The sequence below is a fragment of the Vicugna pacos genome, chromosome 12 (genome assembly GCF_048564905.1).
Source record: "Vicugna pacos chromosome 12, VicPac4, whole genome shotgun sequence".
Classification (NCBI taxonomy): domain Eukaryota; kingdom Metazoa; phylum Chordata; class Mammalia; order Artiodactyla; family Camelidae; genus Vicugna; species Vicugna pacos.
The window spans coordinates 7908180-7935546 of NC_132998.1; the positions used below are offsets into that span (position 1 = coordinate 7908180).

General features: G+C 47.9%; 2 protein-coding genes and 1 pseudogene across 2 annotated transcripts in view; all 3 read left to right on the forward strand.

The window, feature by feature from the left end:
- The window catches only part of LOC102526535 (mitochondrial inner membrane protease ATP23 homolog), a 272864-nt gene that overhangs the window by 37397 nt on the left and 208100 nt on the right, over positions 1–27367 (forward strand). The window lies entirely within an intron of this gene.
- LOC116279498 (olfactory receptor 6C2-like) lies at positions 4025–6514 on the forward strand (annotated as a pseudogene).
- On the forward strand, positions 17476–26936 carry LOC140700369 (integrin alpha-7-like). Its single transcript, XM_072973879.1, is given in 14 exon segments — positions 17476–17487; positions 18377–18526; positions 19143–19258; positions 19794–19986; positions 20069–20149; positions 20256–20335; positions 20475–20549; positions 20683–20785; positions 21295–21471; positions 21632–21763; positions 23573–23686; positions 23895–23993; positions 24082–24207; positions 26241–26936. Coding segments are annotated over 14 exon segments (1686 nt in total). The 3' UTR covers positions 26469–26936.

Here is a 27367-nt window from a genome sequence, read left to right on the forward strand (position 1 = left end):
AAAGACAAGTGCTATATGTTTTCACTTACATGAGGTATTTAAAGTTGGCAAAATAATAAAAACAAAGCATTAATGGTAGTTGCCAGGGGCTGGGGGATTGGGAAATTGGGGATTATTGTCTAATGGATACAGAGTTTGAGTTTTACAGGATGAAAAGAGTTACAGAGATGGGTGGGCGTCATAGCTGGACAACGTTGGGAGTGTATTTATTACTTCTGAACTACATATTTAAAAAGGCTAAGATGGTAAAATAGTATGTGTATTTTACCACAATAAAACAAATTGGAAAGAAAGCATGCAGAATGATAACATTTATGCAAAGTTTAAAACACCCACATACAAGCAGTATTACATATAGTTTGCATTTGCACAGGAATGCAGTCAAGGCAGAAAGGAGCACAAGAAAATCAGAAGTGCTCAGTTCTAGGTGAGGATGCTTCTGGAGCTTGGGAGACCATGGCCGTGATCTTTATAACAGGGACTCGCGTTGTATTGGAAATGTTTAATAAGCTGAGCTTCTGGTACATCATGTGTTTCTTTGTATTATTCTCGGTATGTTTCAGTTATTTTCTAACAGCAATTCAGAATCTCACACAACTCCAGGCTGTACATTTCCCTAGGATCCTACTATGGGCTGGGCTGCATTCTCCTCAAATTCATACGCTGAAACCCTAACCAACCCCCATTACTTCAGAAAGTGACTATATTTGAAGATAGGATCTTTAAAGAGGTAATAGGTTAAAATGAGGTCATTAGCGTGATCCCTAATCCAATTTAATTGTGTCCTTCTAAAAACAGGAGATTAGGCTGATGGTGCACAGAGGGAGGATCGTGTGAAGACACAGGGAGAAGACGGTCATCTACAGGCAGAGGAGAGAGGATTCAGAAGAAACCAACCCTGCCGGCACCTTGATCTTGGACTTCTAGCTTCCAAACTGTGAGAAAACATAGTTCTCTTGTTTAAGCAAAAAATGAAAAAGTGTCTTCTTCATCTTTTGGGTGCATTTCTACATATATCTGTTACTCTCCTTATATACTATAGTGGTCAGATCTTCATTGCACACGCTCATTTCTTTTTCTGCTTGTTCTATTAATTAAGAGAAGGATACTGAAAAGCTTACTGCTCTCTTGCTGCACCTGCACTTTGTAAATATATATGTCATAGGAAGTATGTGGTCTTTGTCCCTGTTCCTGGCACAGCGCTCCTAAAACTCTCGAAATCTTCTGATTGATAGGGGTGTCTTTTGTTACCTTGTGTTTATGCTCATAAGGAAACTTAGGGTGGGGACCCTAGGTAGCCTCAGAATGGGGCTGATCTTTAGAAAGACCAAAGGACTAGAGGATTGAAGCTGGCAGCCCTGTCCACTGACCTCTGGGGTGGGTGGGTGAGAGATGGAGATTAAGTACCACACAAACTCTTGAACAGGGAGGTGAGGGGAGCTTCCAGATTGGGGAGCACATCTAGATGCTGGGAGGGCTGAGCATGGAGACTCCACGCTGCCCCATCCTCCATACTGCACTCTGTGAAACTCTTCCATTTGGCTATTCCAGAGAAGTGTCTTTTATAATAAACTAGTAATAGTGCAGCAGTCACATGTTAATGGTAGGCAGTATTTGGAAGGAGAAACACCAAAATAATAATGTTTATTCTGGATGTTACAGTTTCTATGGTTTTCTTTTTTCAGCTTTTGTATCTATTTTTGAATTTTCTATATTAAATATTGTTATGGGTGTAATTTTAGATAAGAAGGCTATCTTGTTGCATTGCATAAACCATGTGTGAACAAATAATTAGAAACAGGTTTCTGATGGGACACTGGAATCTTCCTGTTTTTGATGCTTGGACTGAGCTTGTTACTACTGCTGCATCTTTTTCTCTCTCAGGAAATTATCTTTATTTCTTGGCTTAGGATTTTTTTTTGTAAAGTGAATTACATTTTTAATTCAATGGAGAGTTTTGAATCAGGTCCTCCTAGGAATTTTTTATTCACACTTATTTTGTGCACACCTGTTGGAAATGATGGAAATAAACAGGGTCATAAATGTAAAAACGTGTTTGAGCAGAAAAAATCAGAACATCCACTTTCGTAGAGCCAGAGTGTCTTCCTAACTCCTCCTTGCCCTTTGGACTTTATCTTCCTTTCAGTTACCCAGAGTGCACAGAGATACATTTTAATTTTGGAGTAGGATGGTATTATATGTTTAGTAACCATGTGTATATATATGGTGACTGTAGGTTCCCGGGTGAGGGGCTGGGAATGCACTTAGACGATCCTACTAGTAACTTTTTGTTTAACTGTGAAGCTCACTGAGGTCATTTGAGGTGTAGCCTCCTGGCGAAACGATGAAGAATGTCAGAGGTGAGTACTGGGGTGTTTTCAAGCCAGGCCTGTTTCAGCAAATAATTTATAGAGAAGGCGTTTGTGATTATGTTTCACTCTAGTAAAACAAATGATTACTAGTTTCAATATTTATTTGTCTTTGATGTTTTATTGAGAAATCCAGTCATTTCTGAGGTTATTTATAGAGCTCATGAACCTTCACCAGTTGGAAACGTGGGCAGGACTCATTTAATGCATCGTTAAGCTGGTGCAACACCATGTGCCGTGGTCTGACTGACACACAGGGAGCCGTTCCTGATTCCTCTCTCTCTGCCGGTCTTTTTAAAATTTTTTATTTTCATTGAAGTATAGTTGATTTACAATGTGTATTAGTTTCTGATGTACAGCATGGTGATACAGCTATATATATACATATTCTTCTTCATTATAGGTTATTACAAGCTATTGACTATAGTTCCCTGTGCTATACAGTCAGACGTTGATGTGTATCTGTTCTGTACATGGTAGTTTGTATTTGCCGATCCCAAACTCCCAATTTATTATCTACCTCACTTTCTCTTTCCTTGTCTGTCTCTGTCTCTTGTTTATCTATTTTGTCTCTATGTGTTTATATTATATACCTCAATTACCATTGGTAAATGCTCCATTTTTAACATCCCCCCATCTTTCAGTACCTGTATCACCTCTTTGCAAACTATTTGTCTTATAAATGCAGGTTAATGTCCCTTTTCTTTTGCAATGTCTGCAACCTGGCAATGCACAGCAGTAAGTCTGTACTTGGTGGGAGTTGATACTTTTCACCTCCCAAAGACAAAAAAGAGCCTCATTTTTTCAGTTTCAGGGAGCATACGCTTGAAAGTTACTTGAGGGTTATATTAAAAAAGAGTGAAAGCCATTTAGAAAATGAACTCATTTGTCTTAGATCCTTTTTTCAAAATTCCACAATGTGAAAGAATTTGAAAACCTAGAACAGTATAGTGCAACAGAAACATAATGTGAGCCTCATTTATAATTTATAGTTTTCTGGTCATATCATTCAAAAGGTAAAAAGAAGCAGATGATCTTGATTTGTAATAATGTATTTTATTTAACTCCATATATATGCAAAATATTAACAGTTCCACTTGTATTCAGTATAAAATTATAAATGGTATATTTTACATATTTGTATTCTAAGTCTTGACATCTGATGTGTATTTCACGGTTATAATACACCTCAGTTTGAACCAGCCACATCTCAAGTGTTAGATATATGGCTGATAGCTATTGCATTGAACAGTGGAGGCCTGGAACATTGAATGAAGAGAGAACATTGAATGAAGACAAATAGCTGAATAGACCAATATAACTATTATTATGGGCTAATGCCCAGATCTTGAATTACCACACACTTAGGCAGTGGTCTCAATATCACATTGAAACATAAACTGAGTAGACAGAAATTATATTAATAAAGAGGTCAGTTACCAGTTTGGAAGATATATTTTATTTTTGAATATGTAGATTAACACGTTTCCTAAAGTAAAAACTATATAAAGAGTATAGTGATTGAAGTGTCACTCCCTATGAGTATTTTTATGGTTTTTTTAAGTATAGGGTCATACCAGAGAATGTTTGTATGCTGAGGAAATAAATCTAGAAAAGTGGAAGAAATTGATGATACTGACAGAGAGAGAGAGAGAGAGAGAGATGTGCTCCTAGTGGAGCTAAATGCCTTCTTGAGATAATGAGAAAGATTGGCTTCAGAAAAAAAAGTGTAATATTAATCATGTGCTCAGTACTATTGTAAACATTCTGCGTGGTTTATCTCATTTAAACATCATAGTAACCCTGTGATGCAGTATGCATTCCCGTTGACTCCACTTTATAGATTAGGAAGTCCGAGTACAGAGAGATTAAATAATTTGCCGAAGGTCGCTCAGCTAGTAGATGAGAGAGAGATGACTTGATCCCAGACAAACTGTTCCAAGGTCCATACATTAGCCCCTGTGAAACATGCATCACACTTCTGCTGTCATGGAGGAGGGAAAGCAAAGTATATCTTGATATCCTTCAGCTATTTATCCTTTTTTACCTATTTCTTCAAATTGCATTAAAATAGTCATGCATTAAAGCTCTCTGCTGAGGACAGAGATGGAAAATAAGGAAATAAGAGGAACTTAGAGAAAGTCCGGAGAAAGGGGCCATCGAATGACTATTTTCTGGGAGAAATCTAACTTGACCTTTAAATAATGCTTCGTTCACTGGAGGAAAGATCTGGAGAGACTCTGCACTTCGGGCATAATGCCATCCTCCATATATTTGCATTTTATCAGGCACCATAACTTAAAGCAAAGGAATTTTAGGGTTTAGCTTTTGAGTACAAATGCTTTGGAATAAAGAGACTCAATGACCAGTCAGAGTATAGCTCAAAAGTGGCCAACTTCTGATCCAATAGGAGATGTCTCAACCGAAGTATGGACTTAAAAAAAAGAGAATTGGAAATAGTGCTGTGAATTGGGAGATCCTAGAATATTTAAAACAATTTTAGTAGCAGTAATTTTCAAAAGAAATTTCCCCGAAGCTTAAACTCCCTGTGGCACATTTCAGTGGATTTGAGGGAATCATCTCACTAAAATCGGATTGTTAAGTTCCAGGACATGCATGTGACTGGGTTTGCTTGGTATTGTAGATGCGGTCTGCTTCTGTCATATTTTGACATTGCTCTTCAGATCTAATTTCTGTGCCTTTTATGTGAAGCAGTCTTGAACCAATGGCCATAGTATGAAGTCAGTGATGAGAAACCGTTCGGCAGTAACAACGTTCATCGCCCTGGGTTTGACGAATGACCCACAACTAGAGATTTTGGCCTTTAGCTTTCTGTTGATCACATATATGTTAAGTGCAGTTGGGAACCTGACCATAATTTCCCCCATCTTGGTGGATTCTCATTTAAAAACAGCGATGTATTTTTCCCTTCAAAATTTTTCTTTCTGAGAGATCTCATTTACAACTGCCTGTGTCCCCACGTACCTCTACATCATATCAAGTGGGAACAAAACCATCACCATCAATGCCTGCTTCAGCCAAATATTTTTTATTGTCCTCTTTGGAGCTACAGAATTTTTCCTCTTGGCTGTGATGTCCTTTGACGTCTACGTGGCCATCTGCAAACCCCTGCACCACGTGACCATCATGAACAGCAGAGTCCGCAGGAATCTCATCGTCTGTTGTGTATCTGGCTTATTGATTATTCTCCCGCCCCTTGGCCTGAGTCTCCACCTGGAATTCTGTGACTCTGTTATTGACCATTTTTTCTGTGATGCTTCTCCAATACTGAAGAATTCATGTTCAGATACATGGTTCATAGAGCAGCTGGTTATATTCTGTGCTGTGTTGACCTTCATAATGACCCTTGTGTGTGTAGTTCATCAGGATGGTCCTAAGATTACCCTCTGCTCAGCAAAGGAAAAAAGCCTTTTCCACGTGTTCTTCCCACATGATTGTGGTCTCCATGACCTATGGCAGCTGCATTTCGGTGTATCTCAAACCTCCAGCTAAGGATGAAGTGGCCCTTAATAAGGGAGTTTCCCTGCTCACTGCATCTGTTGCTCCTTTGTTGAACCCCTTCATTTATACCCTGAGAAATAAGCAAGCAAAGCAGTCTTTCCATGACGTCTTGAAAAGACTTGCATTTCTTTCAAAGAAATATTAATTGAAATATATTTCAATTTTCATATTGGGAATTCAAATGAAAACAGTAAGTTACTGGCATCTGGGTGGAAACTGAGGCATGGCTGTTGTGGATGTGGTCTTCTAATGCAGAGGAGCAACCCGGAAGTTGAGAAGAAAGTCTAAGAAAGAACCGTGAGGAACCTAGCATCATGCAGAAAGGTAGTTCTCTACTTTTCTGAAACTTCTTTCTAATCTGTATTTCAATCTTTTTTGTTTTTAGTTTTCTCAAATACACGTTATTTGTTAATCTTGCATATTGAATCTGTTCTTTCCATGTCATGCTTCCCCTCTTTGTAACACAGCCTCTTTCAAAGTACTTTCCCTTTTCAAGAGGATAAAAACATTGTTTCTTAGGAAATATAAGCTGCCTTTATCTTCAAATCCAACTCATTAATACTGTCTCAGAATAAGTATGTGGACTTTCACAAAATTATAATATTCCTTGCCCCTCCTAATAGGGATTTATTAAAACATATGCCTGAAAAACATAACCAAGTGGTCTTTAATCATAGTTGATAGACTTTCTCTTCTGACTACAGGCATACCTCATTTTAATGTGCTTCACGTCTGTGCTGAGTACTATTGTAAACGTGTTATGTGGTTTATCTCACTTAGACCTCATAGTAACCCTATGATGCAGTATTCCTGCTGACTCCGTAGCTTATGGAGTACAGAGAGGTGACATAATTTACCCAAGGTCACTCAGCTAATAGATGAGAGAGAGGTGACTTGATGCTTTGCAGATACTGCACTTTTTACAAATTGAAAGTTTGTAGCAACCCTTTGTTCTCAGATGATAGCGTTTCTTAGCAATAAAGTATTTTTAAATTAAGGTAGTACATTGGTGTTTTAGATATAGTACTATTGCAAACTTAAATTACAGTAAAGTGTAAATGTAAGTTTAATATGCACTGGGAAACCAAAACATTTCTGTGACTCACCTTGTTGTGATATTTGCTTTATTGTGTCTGGAGCTGAACCCATAATAGCTCTGAGATATGTCTGTAATTGTCTCAAACAACCAGCAAATACGGGTAAAACACAAAAGTTACTGACTTACAGTCAGACTGTGTTTGAAACAATGAGGGTCAGAGGGGCTGAGATCCTAGAAAAGACAGAGCTGTGGGAGGAGGGGCTGACGTAGACGGCTGCTTTGCCTCTTGGCCCTGGTGGCCCTTGAGGTCCTTTGCAGCTTCATGACTGTGAGGGGTAGTTTCTTCCCTCCCCCTTTTCATCTTGACTGGCTCTGTGAATTGATTTTGACATTAGTTATAGAAGTGAAGTTGTGTCATTTCAGAGTTTAGATCACTGGAGACTTGTAGCTTCTCCCTTCTGTTTTGGAACATGTGCTCTGTGGGGATCCAGGAGTCATGAAAAAGTTCAAGGGGGAGAGCATAGCTCAGTGGTAGAGCGCATGCCCCGCACGCACAAGGTCCTGGGTTCAGTCCCCAGTACCTCCATTAAAAAACAAACAAACAAAAAAAACCAACTATTACCCCCCATCTCCCAACAACAACAAAAGTTCAAATACTGTGAGATTGCCGTGCAACGAGGACGCTCAAGCCAGCCTTGCTGAATAGAGAGATACTTGGTCAGCCCCCGCCTCATTCAGCCGTCTTAGCTGTAGTGACCTGTGACCTAAGTCATCTTGGACATCAGCTCAGTTGAGCCTTTCCATGATTCCAAATGCCGTCACCACCAATTACAGCTAAATGAAAGGCCCATGTGAGAGCCACCCAGCTGTCCCGTCTCCTCTCAGAATTATAGTGATAAAAATGTATCTTTTCCACCAAAATTTGGGGTGACAGTGTTACACAGCAACAGATACTAACGAATAAGATAGAGTGTTTTGCCCGGGTGGTGGGCCGCAGGGACCTGGCAGGACACGGTTGGTCTTGTGAGGCCGGGGAAGCTGTGCTGGTCATTTGAGAGACCTGAATGGAAAGTCTTAGGCTTTAGAATTTTGAGATTTTTTTTTCCTTTCTGTAGGTACAATATGTTCAAAAAATCTTGAAAGAAAACAACAGTGTCAGTGTCTCCATCAGGGCACATGATTTCTTTTCTCTCTCTTTCATTTGGCTGGGCTTATAATTTACTTTTGATCATCAGAGCAGAGTAGAAATAAAGTTGCAAGATTTAGGATGTCATTCAAGAACGGCCCCCACCACTGGGGTCCTTGTAATTAACTGATGTTTGTCAGCATTTTGGACCATCTGCAATTTTGTGCACCTGTTTTCACAAAGCCTTCCAGCAATGGGCTGATAGTCAAAATATTTATGGGCATTTTATATATCCAAGTGGTTGTAGCTGCTACTCTGAATGTATTTTGGAACTAGATGTTTTAAGCATGTGAAATACTTCTCCTGTTCATGTGGAATGTTTCTAATAAGCAACTGCTACCATTAGGACAGTGGCAATGGGATGAGTGCATCACCTGTGTACCTCTGACCTCCCCTGACCCAGACATGTGGTCAGTGTAAATCCGTGAAGGATAGTAGGGGCGAAAGAAACTACTACATTGATTATAGAGATGGTAGAAGCAGGTGTGCTTAAGAAGATCATCCAAATAATTTTACAGAGCACCCTGCAATCAGGTCAGTTAGTCTTTTTCTAGGGACGGGGGTGGTGTTTACCTATCATTTACTCATTGTGATGAGTAAAGTCCAGGTATTTCCTTAGTGATAGGTGGTAGGAAATCCTGGGCTCTAGACAAACATAGCACCAAATTAACACTTTCTGTCCATTCCATTTCATAAATTAGTTACATTCAAGCAAATGACTGCTTTAGCATACAAATAGATATGAATGAAATTTTGCATTTTCATTAAAATGTCTTATTTTTAAACAACTTTCTGAAACTTTAATAGTAGCCTCTAACTCCTGTAGACCCAAAGTGCTATTTTCAGTTCAAACCCTTAATTACCAGAATACATGAAAGTAAAATTTATAATTTTGGTAAAATAGACTTAAGTGTGTCTATTATATATGATACATTCCTGGATTTATTTATTATTGCTTTTAACCCAGTTTGAGTTCTGTGTCTTTCATTATGGGATTCACTGATATGTTCTTCCCATGATGACTGTTATATAATTGGACTGATGTCTGCCATCTTATTCTATATATGCCATTTATTCCACTAGTTACTACTATTAAAAATCCTTTCCTGTCTCTCATTGGGTGGGTACTTTTTGTTTTGTTGAGTTGTAAATTATATTTTATTTTTGGGATTGATACCTTAAGATTCAGTTTTGTTTATTTTCATCTACTGATTTCTTAAACTTAGGCATTTCTATTTCTTTCTTGGATCACAACAAATATATTACCATTTTTGTATGTTACTTTGGTCTTTCTTCACAACCCCACCATTTACATGTTTTCTAGAATTTTAGTTCTGCTTTGGATATAGATTTTCTTTTATTCACCTTTGAGTCTTCTGCCGGGGTCCAGCCCCAGCGGGTTCAGGAACCTGAGGGAGGAGTAGCGTCGGCGCGAAGAAAGACACACTTCAGCAACTCATGGTAGCAGGTTCTCCGCCAGTTTTATTCATGCTGTGATATTTATACTTATGCTTACAAGCACTTGCGGTTGCAAAATACAGAGGGGGAAGTACAGTACTAACAATTTCAGCCTTTGTTACGCTTCCGCGGTTAGCTCTTCCGGAACAGTTCAAACAATCTGCGCCTTCACTGTCCTTTTACTTGTTCCACTTGGCCGCTTCAATGTTCATGAGGATCTTGATTTAATCTTATTCTCTTCCCATTAACTCTGTTGTACCAGAACGTTTAGACTGACCAATTTCCCTTTATTCTTTTTGGCTCTGATTAACAGGTTGACATCAGAATTCTTTGAAGCCTGATTTAAACTTTACTTAACCCATTCAGTTAGAGTCCTCCCTTCAAGATACGCAACAATAACTATAGCAGCACCACGGAACATTCGATGGTCCTCCAACCCAAGCCCAATTTCCTCTAGGTATCCTTTTCGCCCTTACTCTGGCTCCTAATAAAAGAGACAGCTCTGCACAGATTTCTTGGGACACATTTATATGGAATTGCCCCTTAGTCATGTTTGCCCCAGTCTTCCCCTGAAATCCCCCATCTTGTCCCCGTAGGGACTCCCTAGAATCATAATTCTTAATATATCCACATAGCAAAGCAAATATTGAGCAAAATCCCAAGAAGATGCAGAGAACCTCGCCACAACTTTTCTTACCACTGCTGTGCAGTGGCCCCCTCATAGGCCTCGCTGTGCGTACAGCCTCAGGGTCCGGTGGCGTGGCTCCCGACAGTCTTCCTTTTTTAAAAGTTAAAAATAAACATTATGTAATTAATATGTTATATTGTAATTTTTATGTTTCATATTATTTGCATCATCCTTCTGTTTATTTATCCTTTTATTTGAGTATTTCTTTTAGAAGTGTTTTGAATTTGTTCTTTGTGCAGTAAGCCTTCTAAGCCATTCTTTTATTTTACTATCACATTTAAATGTCTGGTTTCTTGAGGTGTAAATTTTCTCTATCTAGCTTGTCTCAGCGTACTCAGACATACCCACCTTTCTCTAGTATAGGAAATATATTATTATTTCATTTTTTCTCTTCTCTTCACCTGCAATGCTTATTCTCTGGATTTTGGCATCTACAATGGTCTTTTGGTGCCTATTTATCTACCTACCTACCTAATTTAATATCTTTATTGTTTTATGTTATCTACCTAATATCTTTATTCTTTTCTGTTGCTTTTTGGGAGAGTTTATCAGGTCTGATCTTTTTGGGGGGCGGAAGGTAACTAGGTTTATTTTATTTATTTGTTTTACTTTAACGGAGGGCCTTGTGCATGCTAAGCACGCACTCTACCACTTGAGCTATACCCTCCCTCCTTATGAGGTCTGGTCTTCTAGCTCAGTTTTAATGAATGTTTTAGTTCCTTCTCTCTTGGTATTAGCCTCATCTTTGTTTCATTTATTAGGTTTTTCAGCCATATTTTTTACCTAGTTATTTTTATAATGTCTTGTCCTTCATGTTACCAGTATCATTCTTATCTTTTTGAGATTATACTTAGTAAAAAAAATTTTGTATATGTATATATATATTTTTTTCATTGAAATATAGTCAGTTTCCAGTGTGTCAATTTCTGGTGTATAACATAATGCTTCAGTCATACATGAACAGATATATATTCATTTTCATATTCTTTTTCACCATGTTACTATAAGATATTGAATATAGTTCCCTGTACTATACAGTATAAACTTGTTAAATTCTTGATGTTTCTGTTCCTATAATTCTTCCCTTCCTCTGTTGTCTTGTGTGTAATCTTGCTCCCCACCCCAGCCCCCAATTCACAGTGGCTGTATTCCTCAGATGGGTGGTTATTGTGGCTTCTGAACTCATAACCCCTGCAGAGCTTCAGCAATACTGTCTAGTGATGTGTAAGGGCTGAAGCTTAAGCCCTGGTTTGTGACCTTCTGGGTGAATCTAAAGAAATGACAAAGATGATCCTTAGGCTGGAAAACCCAAATCATTATAGAACTGTTGTTACCTTGCTTGACTTCTTAAAAAATTCTCTCCTTCCCTTTTGAATTTTATTTTAAACTCTTTGCAAGAAGTGGCTTTGGGTTTAGATTTATAATTCATAAGCCCACAAGCTCTGGGGGCTCAGGGAGAGAGGAGAGAGGAGTGAACGCTTGGCGCAGTAGGTCCGGTCTCACTTGCTTTTATTCTCCCCTCACCCCAGCCCTGCTGATACTATCCTGGGAATATGAGGCTGTAGAGCTGTTTCTTTTGATTCTTTCAACAGCGGTGACAGGAGGATGAAACCCATCAACTTAATTAGACCCTGAATGCCCTAAAGGTTCAGCTGCAGAATTAGTAAACTCATTCCTTTGCTCTTCTGTGACTTGGGTTACATTCCAAGTCAATATTAACATAAAGATAGCCAGGTGGACAGTTTCAGAAGAGCATGACTTGTCTTTTTCTTTTGTCTTCTGGGCAAGCTCTTGTAGAAGGTAACACATTCCCTCCTGATTTCATTTCAAAATGCTTTTATTATGAAGACTGGGTGGAGCCCTGGCTCATATTCCTGGACTTTGACTTGCACAAGTAGTCTTCTTCTTTCTCTTGGCATACTTGGCGTCTGGGGCGCGGGGAGTCTGTGGTAGCCCAGTCCTAACAGTCCGCTGCCGGGTGTTCTGATTGGCTTTATCTGAAGCGCGGGTTAGACCTTCACTGACCTGGCTAACCGAGGATGCAGCTGGACAGAAGAGGAATGGAAACAAGCTGGCCTTGCGGCAAGTAGAATGGCCAACATCTTTACAGTCTCGGGTTAAACCAAACAATTTAATACTTATTCTTACCAGTTAAGCCTGAGTTTCTTGAAAAGGACATTGGTTATTATTACCATACTGTTATAATGGATATCATTTATTAAACACTTAATAATGGCTTTAAATTTTTTAATACTTACTATCTCTTTAATGCTCAAAACGATCCTAAAATATAGACAATATTATTATACACATTTTAGAGTTGAGAAAAGTAAGCTTTAGAGAGGTGAAAAACTGTTGCAAGGAGACTTGGGTAAGAAGGTTGAGAATCCGGGATTTGAGCAAAAGCCTGTATTTTCAATCACAATGTGGCTTTGTCTCCCACTTCATCATAGGATTGGTAGAAATGTCGATTTGGGGGAACTTAATGATTCAGGAGTGGCTGTTTAAAAACATTTCTCTATTTATTAACAGTTCAGTGAAGTTGGAATAAATTGAAAGTCACCACTAATCTCTTAGCTTATCCATCAAGGAAACCCAGATATTCAAAACAGCAGTGGCTTTATATAAAAGGCCATTTATTAAAACTACTGTACACTCTTCAGTGCTTTCTGGGGTTCTGGGAGTTTGGTCTCACGATCAGTCCAGTACAGTTTGCTCCTTAAGTGCTTGAGGAGCATTGTGCCATTCAGTGTTCCTACCACGTATAACAGGTGTGAATACATCAGATGATGTTCCATTTGTACCCCAAACAGTAATCAGCATTCTGCAATGAATTAGGATAGTACCAAACAATGTACAAATACTCAGATTTCTAAAATGTCCTGTTCCACTGACATTGATTCAAATTCAATTTGCTCTCCCTTTGACTCCATGTAGAGTTCTTGGTAGGGTAGTCTATTTCCAGTTGGTTGCAGAGACTCAAAATTTGGAACATTCTAGACATAAAACTGTATGAATACCTTATATTCTTCTCTACTTTATGAAACAGTTATCCATGGCTTATGCTTTTTTTAAAAAAAAGCAAAAATTTGGGAACAAGTTAAACAAATGAAGTCATATCACAGAATTTGTCCTCTATAATACCTAACAAAATAAACAAAAAGATCAAAATAAAATCACAATAGAAAAAGAATTATGCGAGACTACAAAGAGGGAGAGTCAGTGATTCATAACCTTAAAAAATGTCAGTTTATGAAAACCACCAATAGGAGAAGTGAGAGGATTCTAACCTTCCCTCTAGAAACCTAACCATAACTTCTAGAAAACGGATGTGTAAGTTGACAAAAATCTTGAGAATTTTCACCTCATTTGGAGAAAAGTGGATCAAATGTAAAGCTTTTTTTCTTTATGGGAGGATGGAAGTTGCAATGGCTACAGTTGAAACAGAAATGAAAAAGGAAAGGAGAATAAAAAATTATTGACACTTTGATAGAAGCATGGTCTCCAGCGCTCCACAGTGAAGAGCAGTGCCCATGCCAGACCGCCTTGCAGACAATGCTGATAACATCACCTCCTTTCTTAAACGTCTCTTGGCTCACCGAGATCCAGCTAACTCCACACTTTGTAATAAATACCTTTATGATCTGGCCTCTCTTTCTTGCTCTAAATTTTTACTTTCCCACTCTCCTAAATAAGCAGGATGTTTGCCTCTTAAATTTCAAGTGATTTCCAGAAAGCAGTTAATTCTTTCCAATTGTTCTTTTCAGGGATCCTCAGTCAACTTTCTCTAATAACACTTGCCATGTTATTTTTTTTAACTTATGACATCAATTTACAGTTTATACACATTTCTATCACATTAGATCGTAGGTTCCTTGAAATTAGGGCATATTCCCTTTATACTTTTGTCCTCAAGTGCTGGTTCAGCACTTGAAATGTAGTAGACATTCAGTACATATTTATTAAGTGGAATGTATTTCCTTGAGATATAAATATATAAATATATATATTTAAAGCTTCACGGTCTTTTTGATGTTGTCCTTGAATGCTTGCTTCACTTGCTGATTTCTTAGAGTGTAAATGAAAGGGTTTAACAAGGGAGTAATTGAAGTAACGAGCACAGCTATTCCTTTGTTGAAAACACCTTCTTCTTTTGCAGAAAGATTAATATACATAAACATGCAGCTGCCATAAGAGAGAGAGATGACAATCATATGGGAGGAACTATGGAAGAAACCTTTGTCCTTTGCTGTCTCAGGCCAGAAGCAGTCTTTGGAGAAACACCGGGAGCAGACCCTCCACCTGGTTTCTTTCCATCCGAAGGCACCCCGCTCGGCGCTGGCACCAGGAAGTCGGGCAGGGTGTCATGGTGCTGGCTCTGCAGTTCACAACCACGGGGGCACCTGGCCAGCAGACACCAGCCTACTGAAGGGTGTGAGGACTCTGTGCGATGTGGTCCCCAGGGCCACCATCACTCATGGACACGTTTTGCATTCCAACACAGTATTTATTGAGAATTCACATACATGGGAAGCCCTCCTCCCATGCCCCCCCACCCCCTTTCCCCCCAACTCACCCCCCCTACCCGAGTGCACCCCCTGCTGCCGAGGAAAGAGTTAAGACACCTCACTGAGCAAACACTCCAAGACCCTTTCGATTGTAAGGACCTCAGCCTCCTGCTTGTACCACTCCTCCTGCTGCTGCAAGGCCTCCACTTCCCACTCCAACTCACAATACCTCTCCTGCAGCCTCTGGAGCTCAGCCAAGGACTCCTCTATGCTCAGGACCAGGGGCTCCCCTGGGATGTGCCCACGCCCCTCCCTCCCTGCCACGACCCGGGGCTCCTGTTCTGCTGGCCCCTTTCTCCTCCCCAAGATGACTCTGAGGACAAAGATGACCCCGCAGGTGTTATGGAACCAGGATGGTAGGTGGAATGTGGCCCCAGCCCAGGGGCCTGCTGGCACCTCGGCCCAGTGACCCGTAAGGAGGAGGACCACGCTCTCAAGGGTCCCGGGCACCGAAATGGTGACGTTGGAGTGCCTGCCCTTGCCAAAGCCCGCCATCGCCTCCTTAGACCACCACCAACGCACCAACGCGACTGCTCCGACCACAGCAGCGGTATATGGAGCCTGGCCTGGGCTGGTGGCCTGGGATGTTTCCAGTCTGCGTCAGGGACAGGACGGCCTTTGGGTCCAGGTTTTTCTTTCCGGTCTGTCTCTCGGCCTCCCGTCTGGCTGGCTGGCTGTAGGGCAGGCTGGACTGATGGTACCCGTTCTTCCCTTCGTGGAGGAGGTTGGGGCTGAGAGTCAGGGAGGGAACCAGGGCCAAGGGAGCCAGGGCCAAGGTAGGGGACGGCACGCGTGAGGACCGGCAGGATGTCTTCCTCATCCACTGTATAGCAGCCTTTTCCTGCCACCTGACCCGGGGCTGGCAGAGGTGCCGACGGCCAGAGGCAAAAGATGACTTTTGGCGCGTCCATATGAGGCTTGGGGCTGGATACCCGCGATTCAGTTGGAGGAGGTCCTGGGGAGTGCGGCCTAGGAGTCAGCGGCTGCCCTCTGTCAAATGTCTCTGCGTGGTTGCTTGGCTGGCTGGTTGGAAGCTGTGTTGGGACAGCAGAGGCCTGGGAGGGACAGTCCCAGGATGGGCAGGGGTCCACTGTACTCCTGTTGTTGGAGCCCGATCCCCCACCATGGGGCTGGAACCAGAAGGAGAGGAGCCAGGCCAGCCCATGCAGGTACAGGGGGCGCCAGGTGCGGGTACGCAGGCTTGCTGGCCCGCAGAGGGGCCCGAAGGTGGATCCTGGTATTAGAGTGGAGTGCAGCATAGGGGTCAGCGGCTGCCCTCTATCGAATTTCTCCACGTGGGCACTTGGCTGGCTGGTTGGAAGCTGTGTTGGGACAGCAGAGGCCTGGGAGGGACAGTCCCAGGATGGGCAGGGGTTCGCTGTGCTCCTGTTAGTGCCCGATCCCCCACCATGGGGCTGGAACCAGGAGAGGAGCCAGGCCAGCCCATGCCGGTACACGGGGCGCCGGCTGCGGGTACGCGGGCTTGCTGGCCTGCAGAGGGGCCCGAAGGCGGACCCTAGCGTGGGAGTAGGGTGCTCGGTGTGGGTGAGGGGCCCGGGGCAAGAGGAATGGGCATGGAGTGTGTCAGAGGTGGGTGTGGAGAAGGCGGTCGAGGACGTGGCCACAAGTAGCAGGAGAACCAGAAAGGCCATCTCTGCTATGGCTCACCTTGGCAGTGGCGCCAGCTTTTATAACCTCCAGTAGTGCGTCACAAAGCCTCCCTGTGACCCCTTTGGCCTCTCCAGCCAATCGCTAGGCTGCTCTCAGCAGGCCACGCCTCTGGCCAACTGCCAGGAGGCTGTCACCGTGTCCCTCTGTAACGGAAAAGAACAGGTCGGACTCCATGTTTGATCTGTTCCTGTGGCTTTCACCACTGTGCCTTGTTTTCCAGGCTTCGTCTTGCTAGCTCTGCACCTTTTGTAAAGCAGTGTTGCCTTTAGCCTGAAACATACAGGAGAGCCCGTTCTGGGATGTTAGCACTTGCACACTGATGTAGAGATGGCAGGTTGCAAAACAGAAAATAGCCTTTGTTTGTTGGAGGTTTACAGGGACACCAGGGCCTGACTCACATGGACAGCTGCAGGAACAAAGGCTTCCTGTGGCAAGAAGTTTGCAACAACCATCCACGCCGCCTCCCCTGTTTTTCTGTATAAAAGGAGACTGTATTCTGACTGGAGTAGGATGGTTCTCCAAGACATTAGTCTGCCAGCCTCTTGGTCGGCCAGCTTACCAAATAAAGTTGCTATTCTTTGCCCCAACACTTTATCTCCTGTTTTATTGGCCTGTCGTGCAGCAAGCAGAACGAGTTGGACTCGGTAACAAGTGGGATTTCTGGTCACTGAAGATGGGCACCACAGGAGGGGCAGACTTTAGGGGCGGGAAAGCAAGGGCGAGCTTTACCTCAGACGAGCGAGGTTTGAGGTGCTGTGACACATCCGAACAGAGCTGTCAAATGCACAATTGGGAGATACGGGTCTGAAGTTCCAGAAAGAACATAAAAGGACAGAGATGATAATTTGAGGCTCCTGAATGTCCCTTCTACCACAGAGGCACAGAGTACATGGCTTTTCATGCAGCAATTGCCTCTGAGAGAAACCCAGAGCCTGGCTGAGTGACTCCTACACATCAGGTAACAGAAAACAACCATGTCAGAAGTGGTAGGAAAGGCACATCCCCACCATCAACCCCACCCCCAGCGCAGTGCCCTGCAATTGAGGGGCCCCCAACTCCCTGCTTCTCCCTGTGGAGCGAGGGGTCTAAACTGAACAACTCGCACCCCCCCTTAACTAAGGCTTCCATCCAAGGGACAAGCTCCCACGTCACTGTGCTCTGAAAGTCAGCAGGGCCTGTGTCCACCATTCCCACAGGAATGTGGCAAACGGAACCAGTGGGAGCACCAGCACCCGCGGGGCTACTCCCCGAGGCCCCAGCTCAGAGGTTGCAGGTAGAAATGGGATCTTCCAGCTTCCACTTGCCTGGAAGGGGTTTGGTTGCAGACTTTGCAAAGGGCCGCCTGGGCCCCAGCATCTAGTTAGCACACACACAGGTGCCAGCTGTGACCCTCCCCAGACCCCTGCCTTCTCCCTCTGGCTCACCCCAACAGTAAAACCAAGCATCTCCCTGGGAGGAGTCTGTCCACACAACTAGTGCCCCAGCTTTTACAGCTGCCATTCGAGGATTGGGCCCCCAATCACCCAGGTTTGGTAGCCTGCAGGACTTACACTCCCAAGTCCCACAGAGCTGAAACAAAGACGCTGACCACCCCCACCCCCCAACCGCTGTCTTCTTGCCTCTCCTGTTAAGCTCGGTCCTCCCTGGAGATGGTGACAGCATGTTGAGTCTTCACATCTGGTTCTCAAAGCCCTGCTCTCCTCCCATCTCCACCCCAGTCGCTCTCCCTCCGCCTTGCCCAGTTCTCACCTCTCTCCTGCACCTCCCTGAGCCTCTTTCCGAATTTCGGGATCTGTCTCAGGTCTGGCTGAAGCTTTGGACAGGGCTGGGGCTGGGGGTTGTTCTTGTATCCACGCCTGTCTTTTCGCTTCCCAGGAGAATGTCAAAGACAAGCTTCGGGCCATTGTGGTGACCCTGTCCTATAGTCTCCCGACCCCTCGGCTCCGGCGACAGGCTCCTGGCCAGGGGCTGCCCCCAGTGGCCCCCATCCTCAATGCCCACCAGCCCAGCACCCAGCGGACCGAGGTGAGCATGGGTTCCAGCTTAGCCCAGGAAAAGGAGCCGTGGCCCCTCTCCAGTGACACTCACTCACAGCTTGCAAGACTCTTTCACCTGTTACCCCAGTATTTCCTCCTGTTTCTAGATGCTGTAACAGGGTGGACCCCAGATGAAACATGGCCCAAGTGATCATGAGTTCCTAGTTGGAGGGGACAGGCAGGCATTCAGGGGCCCAGGGTTGTGGGGCTCTGCCGTCTTCAAATGTGGTCTCCAAGGCCATCTCTATCCCAGCCTGCTGGAGGGGAGCTTGGCGCTCCTTGCATGGGATTCACGGCCGGTCTGGCAGTGGCGCTCTTCACTTCGCGTTCTAAGTCTGGGGCTCAGTTACATGGGAGAAAGGCCGAGGAAATATGGCCTTGCTCTGGACTAGCCTGCTAGCCTCTACTGCGACATCGTAATACTCCCATCATTTTGCTGATGGGGCCCCAGCTCAGAGTGGTTGAGTGACCAGCTCGATATCACACAGCTGGGAAGCCGCAGATCTTTGAGTTGAACACAGGCTATTTACCCCTGTGATCCTCCACCCCACCTAGGCAAGGCACATTCACCCCCTAGTAATGACCCTCCTCGAATCTCTCCTCAGATCCACTTCCTGAAGCAAGGCTGTGGGGAAGATAAGATCTGTCAGAGCAACCTGCAGCTGGTCCACGCCCGTTTCTGCACCCGCATCAGTGACACCGAGTTTCAGCCTCTGCCCATGTGAGGCGGAGCAAGGGAGCAGGTGGGGTGGGAAGGCAAGAGCTCCAGGATCGAAGGAAGTCCCCTCAGGAGCGCCAGTCTGCAGGGAGAAAGCGGAAGGCTGGGGGGGACCTGCTGATAATTCAGAAGTTTGCAGATGAGGGCAGTGGTGGACCCACAGGGGCTCCCCTGGCAAGGAATGACAGGCCTTCACTATATATATACATATATATATATATACACAAACATACAGTTCACATATCATATCTCTCTCTTTTTAGTCTTCACGACCCTGTGAGATAGGAATTCTTGTAAATCCCACTTTATAAATGGAAAATGGAGGCCTAGAGAGGTTAGGTTACTTGCCCAAGGTCAGTTAGTGGTGGAGCTGGGACCAGAATGGAGGTCCCCTAACTCCAAGTCTTGATTCTCTTAAGCCTGAGATTTGGGAGACCCAGGCGGGAGGAGAGGGGGCATGACCTGGGGGAAGGGGCAGGAGAGGGGGAGGCGGGGGGAGGTGTTCAGATCTTAGAGTGAGTGGGATCTGACCCTCCAGGGACGCGGATGGGATGACAGCCCTGTTTGCACTGAGTGGGCAGCCAGTCATTGGCCTGGAGCTGAAGGTCACCAATCTGCCCTCGGACCCAGCCCAGCCCCAGGCCGACGGGGATGACGCTCACGAGGCCTAGCTCCTGGTCACCCTCCCTGCCTCTCTGCACTACTCAGGAGTCCGGGCCCTGGACCCTGCGGTGAGGACCTGGGCAGGGTAGGCGTGGGGTGTTCAGGGGCTCCAGCAACCCAAGCTGACCTCTCCTTCTCTCCCCACTCCAGGAGAAGCCACTGTGCCTGTCCAATGACAACGCCTCCCACGTCGAGTGTGAGCTGGGGAACCCCATGAAGAGAGGCGCCCAGGTTGGCACATCTGCCCCTGTCCGTATCCAAGTGGCTCTCTATCCCCCGATCCTTCCTCAAGCCCCTTGCCCTTCTGAACTCTCATCCTGCTCCGTCCTTGGTCCAGGTCACCTTCTACCTCATCCTTAGCACCTCGGGGATCACCATTGAGACCACAGAGCTAGAGGTGGAGCTGCTGTTAGCCACGTAAGTCTGGTGGGACCAGGGTGGGTGATGGTGGGGGAAGTTGGCTGGAAGTCCACCTAGAAGGGGCTTCACTGTCCTCACTTGACCCCTTGGGGTGACGTCTGTGCCCGCTGCCCACGCCCGCCCTGCCACACGCCAGGATCAGCGAGCAGGAGCTGCGTCCGGTCTCTGCCCGAGCTCGTGTCTTCATCGAGCTGCCACTGTCCATCATGGGGTAAGCCCTGCCCAGGGGGGCACTGCCGCCAGAGGGGTGGGCACTGCTACTCCCAAACCCAGGCCTGGGCTCTGCCTCACCCTCCATCAGGCCCCAGGCCTCCTGAGCCCCCGTTTTGACCCCTCCTTGCCAGGGTGGCTATTCCCCAGCAGCTGTTCTTCTCCGGTGTGGTGCGGGGTGAGAGTGCCATGCGGTCTGAGCGGGATGTGGGCAGCAAGGTCAAGTACGAGGTCACGGTGAGTGTCCTGGTGAGGCCCCTCCTTCTTGGCACAGAGGAGGGGCTGAGGTCTGCCCCAGGAGCTGTGGCTCTTCTCCCATATGGCCGCATGGTGGTCTAGCGAGTTCGAGGCCTCGCTCAGCTCCTGGGCCTTGGCTGTGGGCAGGTGTTTATGCTGGGGCCTCAGTTGGCCATTTCCTGCTCAGCCCTGGCCGGCCATCTCACCTGCTGTCTGGGGAGCCCATGAGGGCCCAGAGCAGCTGCTCTGCCTAGGGCCTCAGCTGGGGGCTGGGGACTCGGGGGCAGGGCTGCTGTCTCTCTCCCGGACTCTGCCCTGGCACGGCTGGGGCCTTCCCACACCTCTAGTGGCATCTCTAGGTTTTCCTGGGCTTGGGGCGGGCAGAGACTGGCTCCTGGATCTAGGATCCTGGGTCTTTGTCGAGACTCTGCTCTTCGAGGCCTCCCCGCAGCCCGCGTGCTCTCCATCCCCAGGGATTTAGTGGCCTTCACGCTCGCTTGTGCCCACAGGTCTCCAACCACGGCCAGTCACTCAGCACCCTGGGCTCTGCCTTCCTCAACATCATGTGGCCCCACGAGATTGCCAACGGAAAGTGGCTGCAGTACCCCATGCGGGTGGAGCTGGAGGGCGGGCAGGGGCCCAGGCAGAAGGGGCTCTGTTCCCCCAGGCCCAACGCCCTCTACCTGGTGAGGCTTAGGCCGGGTGGGCGGGGCTGCTGAAGCAGGGTCGGGGGTGGGGGGTAGACTTGGGGAAGGACGCTGTGGGCTGGGAGTGTGTGGGTAGGAGATGCCATCTCAGGACTGCTGCGTTTGGAGGGACCCTCACTGGGCCCCCTCCCCACCTCAGGATGTGGACAGCAGGGACAGGAGGCAGCGGGAGCTGGGGCAGCCGGAGCAGCCCGGCCCTCGTGAGCAGCCGGAGCCCAGCACGTCCTGGTGGCCAGTGTCCTCTGCCGAGAAGAAGAAAAACATCACCCTGGTGCGGGCAGGGCAAACTTGGTGCAGCCAGGATGGGGGAGGGGGCGCGTGGTATGATAGAGGATGCCGGTGGTGGGGAGGGAATGGTGTGTCAGGATGGTGGGTGGTGCGTGGGGAGGTGCGATGGTCTGACACCCGGGCAAGTTGACAGGACAGTGCACAACACACCTGTGAGGCAGCTGCAGATGCCAAAGTCCCACCCCTCCACGCTCAGCAGGTGCTTACTCCAGGGCAGGCACTTACCTATAGCCTTTTCATCTTGTGGATGAAAGTTCACGGTTTATAGAGGTGGGATGGTCTTAGCCACCTCTGAGATCTCTTTGTTCTTCTTTTGAATTCTTTTTCGACAAAAAGTCAATTTGCATAAGGAAACCTGCTTGATTTTCACAATGTCAAGGACGCTTTAGGTTTTTGACAGTTCTAGCAATTAAATTGGTAGTATATTTACGTGATTTATTGTCTCTCCTTTTTGAGCAGTGTTGCCCCCCCTTTTCCTACTTGTGTCACCTAGCTTTGTTCCACAAGCAGACTTATTGAGCAGATTAGCGCATGCTCTGTGCTGTCCCTTGTAGGGCGGTGCTGGCAGGGAGAGTGAGCAGGGGACATAGGTTAGCGGGGTACTTGGTCTGGTGGCAAGGGGGTGAATCCCAGGTGTGGAAGGAAGGACAATAGAGGCAAGAAGAGTCAAAGAGGCCTTTGCAGGGGAAGCTAAGCGGCAGGGCCAGCTCTGGTGTCAGCTGTCTGGGAGGGAGTTCCACTGCCACACCCCATCCCTCTCGGGACTTCCTCAGCTTCTCTGCTCGCCCGAGAGCATGACCTGAAGCAAACGAAGGCGCCTCAGGGATAGTAAGAGCTTGTGTCATCGCTGTTTCCCTGACATATGGCTAGTCCTGGCCTTCCCCATGTGGCTGGTTTCCTCGGAAAGCCCTCCCTTTCTGATAAGAACTTTGAAATGGATTCTTTTACTAGAAATGGCATTTAGACAGATTGACCAAGGATTCTTGAATTGCACCAAAGCGGCAAAATAAAGGATGACGCAAGGAATTCAAACACTGTCAAAGCCAGTCTTCTGTATACGAAGTGTGATAAATAGAACATTAATCTTAGGCGAACAGGCCATTAGCTGGGATTGGGTCAAATGGATTTAAGTCAGGCCTGGAAGGAGCAGGGCCTAAGTCCCCTGCCCCCCAGCGGCTCTGGGGCAGCCTCATCCTCCTTCAGTGAGTTTGGGCTTAGCAGAGGAATGCGGCTTTGCCCGCTGTGGACCTGGGTTCAAATATCTGCTCCACCTCTTAGCAGCTTTGTTAGCTGTGTGACCTGATGGAGGTCACCTGGCTTGTTTGAACTTGAATTTCCTAGTTTGAAAGATGGAGATGATGGTAATATGCACGTTGCAGAACAATAGCACATTTAAATGGGGTAAGTACCTCGCAGATAGTAGATGCTCAGTAAATGGGACCGTCATTAGGTAGCAGAAGCGGCACCTGGGGAAGCTGCTCTGCCTGTTGCTGTCCTCCCTGCTCCCCATGCATCTCAAAGCCAAATAGCCCAGAATTGGGGTAGGCTGCTGTTTTGGACCAAGGGTTAGTTTGGGAAGACTTCCTGGAGGAAGGGGGCTTGAAGCCAAGTAAGGAAAATGGGATAGATATTGAATGAGGAGCCAAGGGAATGGGAGGCTCAGGGAGGGATGGAGGGAAGGCTCTGGGCAGACTCAGTGTCTGTGTGAGCACGACTGTGAGGGTGCTGGGCCCTGAGCAGCTCAGTGGGGTGGGGCCACGCGGCTCAGAGCCTCGCCTGTCCTGGTCCCCAGGACTGCGCCCGGGTCACGGCCAACTGCGTGGTGTTCAGCTGCCCTCTCTACAGGTTTGACCGCGTGGCTGTGCTGCACGTCTGGGGCCGCCTCTGGAACAGCACCTTCCTGGAGGTGAGCGCACGGCCGGGGCACCGGGCTGGGTGTCCTCTTCCCCAACAGCCCCTCGGGGACTCACTTCTCCTCCCACCTCCTCTGTGTCCAAATGCAGCAGACTGGGCCCAAGACAGGCGGAAACACCCTCTTCCATTTACAGCTTCAGAAGCTGGGGGAGGGGGGCCTTAGGCATTTAGGAGGAGGGTCTCCTTCCCTGCTCCACTAGGAGTACTCAGCTGTGAAGTCCCTGGAGGTGATCGTTCGAGCCAACATCACCGTGAAGTCCTCCATCAAGAACCTGCTGCTCACAGACGCCTCCACAGTGGTGAGCTGCAGGGCTGGGGAGGAAGGGCCGGGGCATCTCTCCTCTCCTGCCGGGCCCACCCTCGTTCTGCGAACCCCTCCCTCCCCAGATCCTTGTGATGGTATACTTGGACCCTGTGGCGGTGGTGGCAGAAGGAGTCCCCTGGTGGGTCATCCTCCTGGCTCTCCTGGCCGGGCTGCTGGTGTTGGCGCTACTGGTGTTGCTCATGTGGAAGGTGAGGCTTGGGGAGGGGGAGGACGGCGGGGGCTGGGCTCCTTGTCAGTCAGGTGGCCTCTCCAGGTGTGGTTCTCTCACCCACACTCCCATTTCTTCAGCAGATCTTCACTGAGCCCTTACCCTGCACGTACCAGGGAACCTGTCGGGCCCTGGACCGTTCGGAGATAAGGCAGGTGCAGATCTTGTCAGAGGTTTTATAGTCTCGTGGGGGAGGGGAGCCTGTGGTCAAGGACAAGGCAGAGGTACTAAGTCAGGAGAGTGCAGGGAGAATTCAAGGGGGGAGAGCTTGAGAGCCGGGGGCCTGGAGCTGGGCCTTAGCAGGTGGGGTAGCAGGGTCTGGATGTGGGGAGGTGAATGGGTGGGTGTGCGCCTTTCAAAAGGACCATGGGAGGCAAAGCCATGGAGGCAGGGAAATGTGGGCTGATTTAACTAGAGCATGGCAAGTAAGGCTAGGAAGGAAGCTGTGGCCAAGATAGCCAACCAGTGTGGAGAACCGCCTCCAGGGAACTGTCTCCAGGACCGAACTCGGATCCTGCACATTCCAGGCTCCACGTGGAACCATGCTCGTGCACAGAGTGTAGCCAGAACCACGTGTGCATCTGGGGCTGCACTGGGAGCACATAAGAGCACATGTCAGTACAGTCACACCCGTCACCTGCGGTCATCCCCTGAACCACATGCTACGTTTGCGGAACCACGCATGCCCTTGGGGCTTTAGGGGGAACTGCCCCTCCCCTCCTCCCGGGGACCACAGACCAAGCACACGCTCTGGCACATGGGAGTCATCAGGGGACCAGGCCTCTGGGCGTCCAGGCTGTTGGGAACCTTGCCAGCTCTTTTTAGGGGAGATTGATGCCTGGGAGAAACTGGCTCCCGGATCTCTGCTCCCTGCTCTCACGGAAGGGGGGCCGAGCAGAAGTGGGGGCCCCCATCTTTCTCCAGTCTTCCCATCCTCCACCTCTTCTGCTCCCCTCCTCCCTTACATCCCAGTGTGGCTTCTTCCATCGGAGCAGCCAGAGCTCATCTTTTCCCAACTATCACCGGGCCCGTCTGGCTGTGCAGCCCTCGGCCATGGAAGCCGGGGTTCCAGGGACTGTAGGGTAATTGTGTGTGAGCATGTGTGTGTGCGTGTGTGGGGATGTATGTGTGTGAGTGTGAGATACTCCCAGTAGTCACGGGAGCGGGAACGTGCAGGGTGAAGGAATGAGATTGCACGGGGGCCGCGTGAGTTCTAGGAGCTGGGGTGGGAGGGCCTTACCAGGGTGAGGTTACGAGGGTGAGTATACACAGCCGGGGGCACGCACCAGGGTTGGGTGGGCTCCTGGGGTGTGAGCATGTGGGAGTACAGGGAGGTGCCATGCATGTCTTCTGGGGGCATGAGTGTGCAGACAGTTGTGCAAGGAGGTGCCGTGCAGTTTGAGCAAGTAGGAGTCTTGGGCAGTCCTGTGTATGAGCAGTCCTGAGCGTGAGTGTGCAAGGGGCACATTTCCATCTTGGTGTGGAAGGGCCAGCATGTTCATGACTTAGGGAGGGGCCATTTTATTCACAGAGGGGAGGGCCAGCCTGAGGTGGGTGCTCCCAGCGCACGAGCACACAGGCTTGAGAGGAATTATTCCGGAGCTTCCACAGGCCTTGGAAGCCATGTTTTCCCTCCGAACTCATTTGTATTCCTGGGGATGCTATTGGGCCTCTTAAAAGCTTGGGAGGGTGTGGGAACCTTTGGGGTCAGCGGTCCTGATGTTCTACCTTCAAGCCCCTCTTTCAGGTGCCAAGGGAGATGTCCTTGGTCCTGCACCTCAGGCCACCTCCTGGTCTTTCTCTTGCTGTGAATGAGGACCTGGGGACCCAGTATGGATGGTGGCTCTTGTGGGGGCTGCTTGCTGTGCTGGCTGCCGCCCAGCCTGTCTCCTTCCTGCTGCCGTTGGTCCTTTCTGTCCCAGGGACGGTGGGGGCAGGCAGCTGGCTGTGCTGAGCATCTGCCCCAGGGACCAGCCCCGCAGGCTCCTCACGTCTGGCCTGGTGTCCTTCTAGATGGGATTCTTCACGCGAGCGTGGTACCCCGAAGCTGCCGTGCCCCAGTACCACATGGTGAAGGTCCCGCGGGAAGACCGGCAGCAGTTCAAGGAGAAGACGGGCATGATCCTGAGGAACAACTGGGGCAGCACCCGGCGGGAGGGCCCCGACGCGTACCCCATCCTGGCTGGGGATGGGCAGCCCGAGCTGGGCCCCGATGGCCACCCTTTGCCAAGCACTGCCTAGGCTCCTTTGTCCCAGCTGGCCGGGGGCCCCCGCCACCCCTTCCCCAGAGATGGCTCCTGGGGGTGAAGAGGGGGGACCCGGTCGCTGGTGTCCCATCAGGATTTGGCAGGATCTGCTTCCTCAGGGCACAGACCTCTCCCCCCATGAGGACCACCCCCCAAACCTCCCCTTAGGATGCTGTTAGGTGAGAAGGGAAACCAGGGATGGGTCATGGGGGGGGTGAGGAGGGCAGTGATGTTCTGATGCAAAAGTGGGGAGAGGGGACCCTAATCCTTCCCTCTCCTATTCACCCTGTATAACGGAACCCCAAGGACCTCACTCTGAAAAAGTGCCTTAAGCCCAGAGGGTGGGGAGGAGGTTATGTCGCTGACTCAGGGGCTCTTCCCTCCCTAGCTTCCCCTCTCCTCTGACCTTAGTTGGCTGATCCAATCTAGCAGATTTTGTCTATTTATTAAAAAATACTTGAGGACAAAACCTGGCTTCTTTACTGAGTCCGGCCGCCTCCTGCCCAGGGTCTGCAGGAGAAGGCAGATTTTCTCTGCACACACACAGCTCAGGACAAAGGTGGTGACGGGAGGGAGTGCTGGGGGCCTGGCACAGACACACGTATCATGACTTGTGTGACCAGGTCCTGGGGCACTTGAGTGTGGTCTCAGAAAGAGGAAAGGGCAGCTGTCCTGGGGTGGGTGGGCAAAAACTGGGAGACCCAGTCCAGGAATTTGCAGCTAGGGGTACGGCAGGGTGTAAGTGCTCCCTCCCCGCGGTCAGGGGAGCAATAGCGCTTTTCCACTGAAGAAGGAAGGGTTGGAGATTCCCCTGGCAGAGGTGGGGGGAGGGGTGCTGGGGGGATGGCTTCTCTCTGCCCAGATCCTCTCAGGAGAAGGCAGACTCAGCAGATG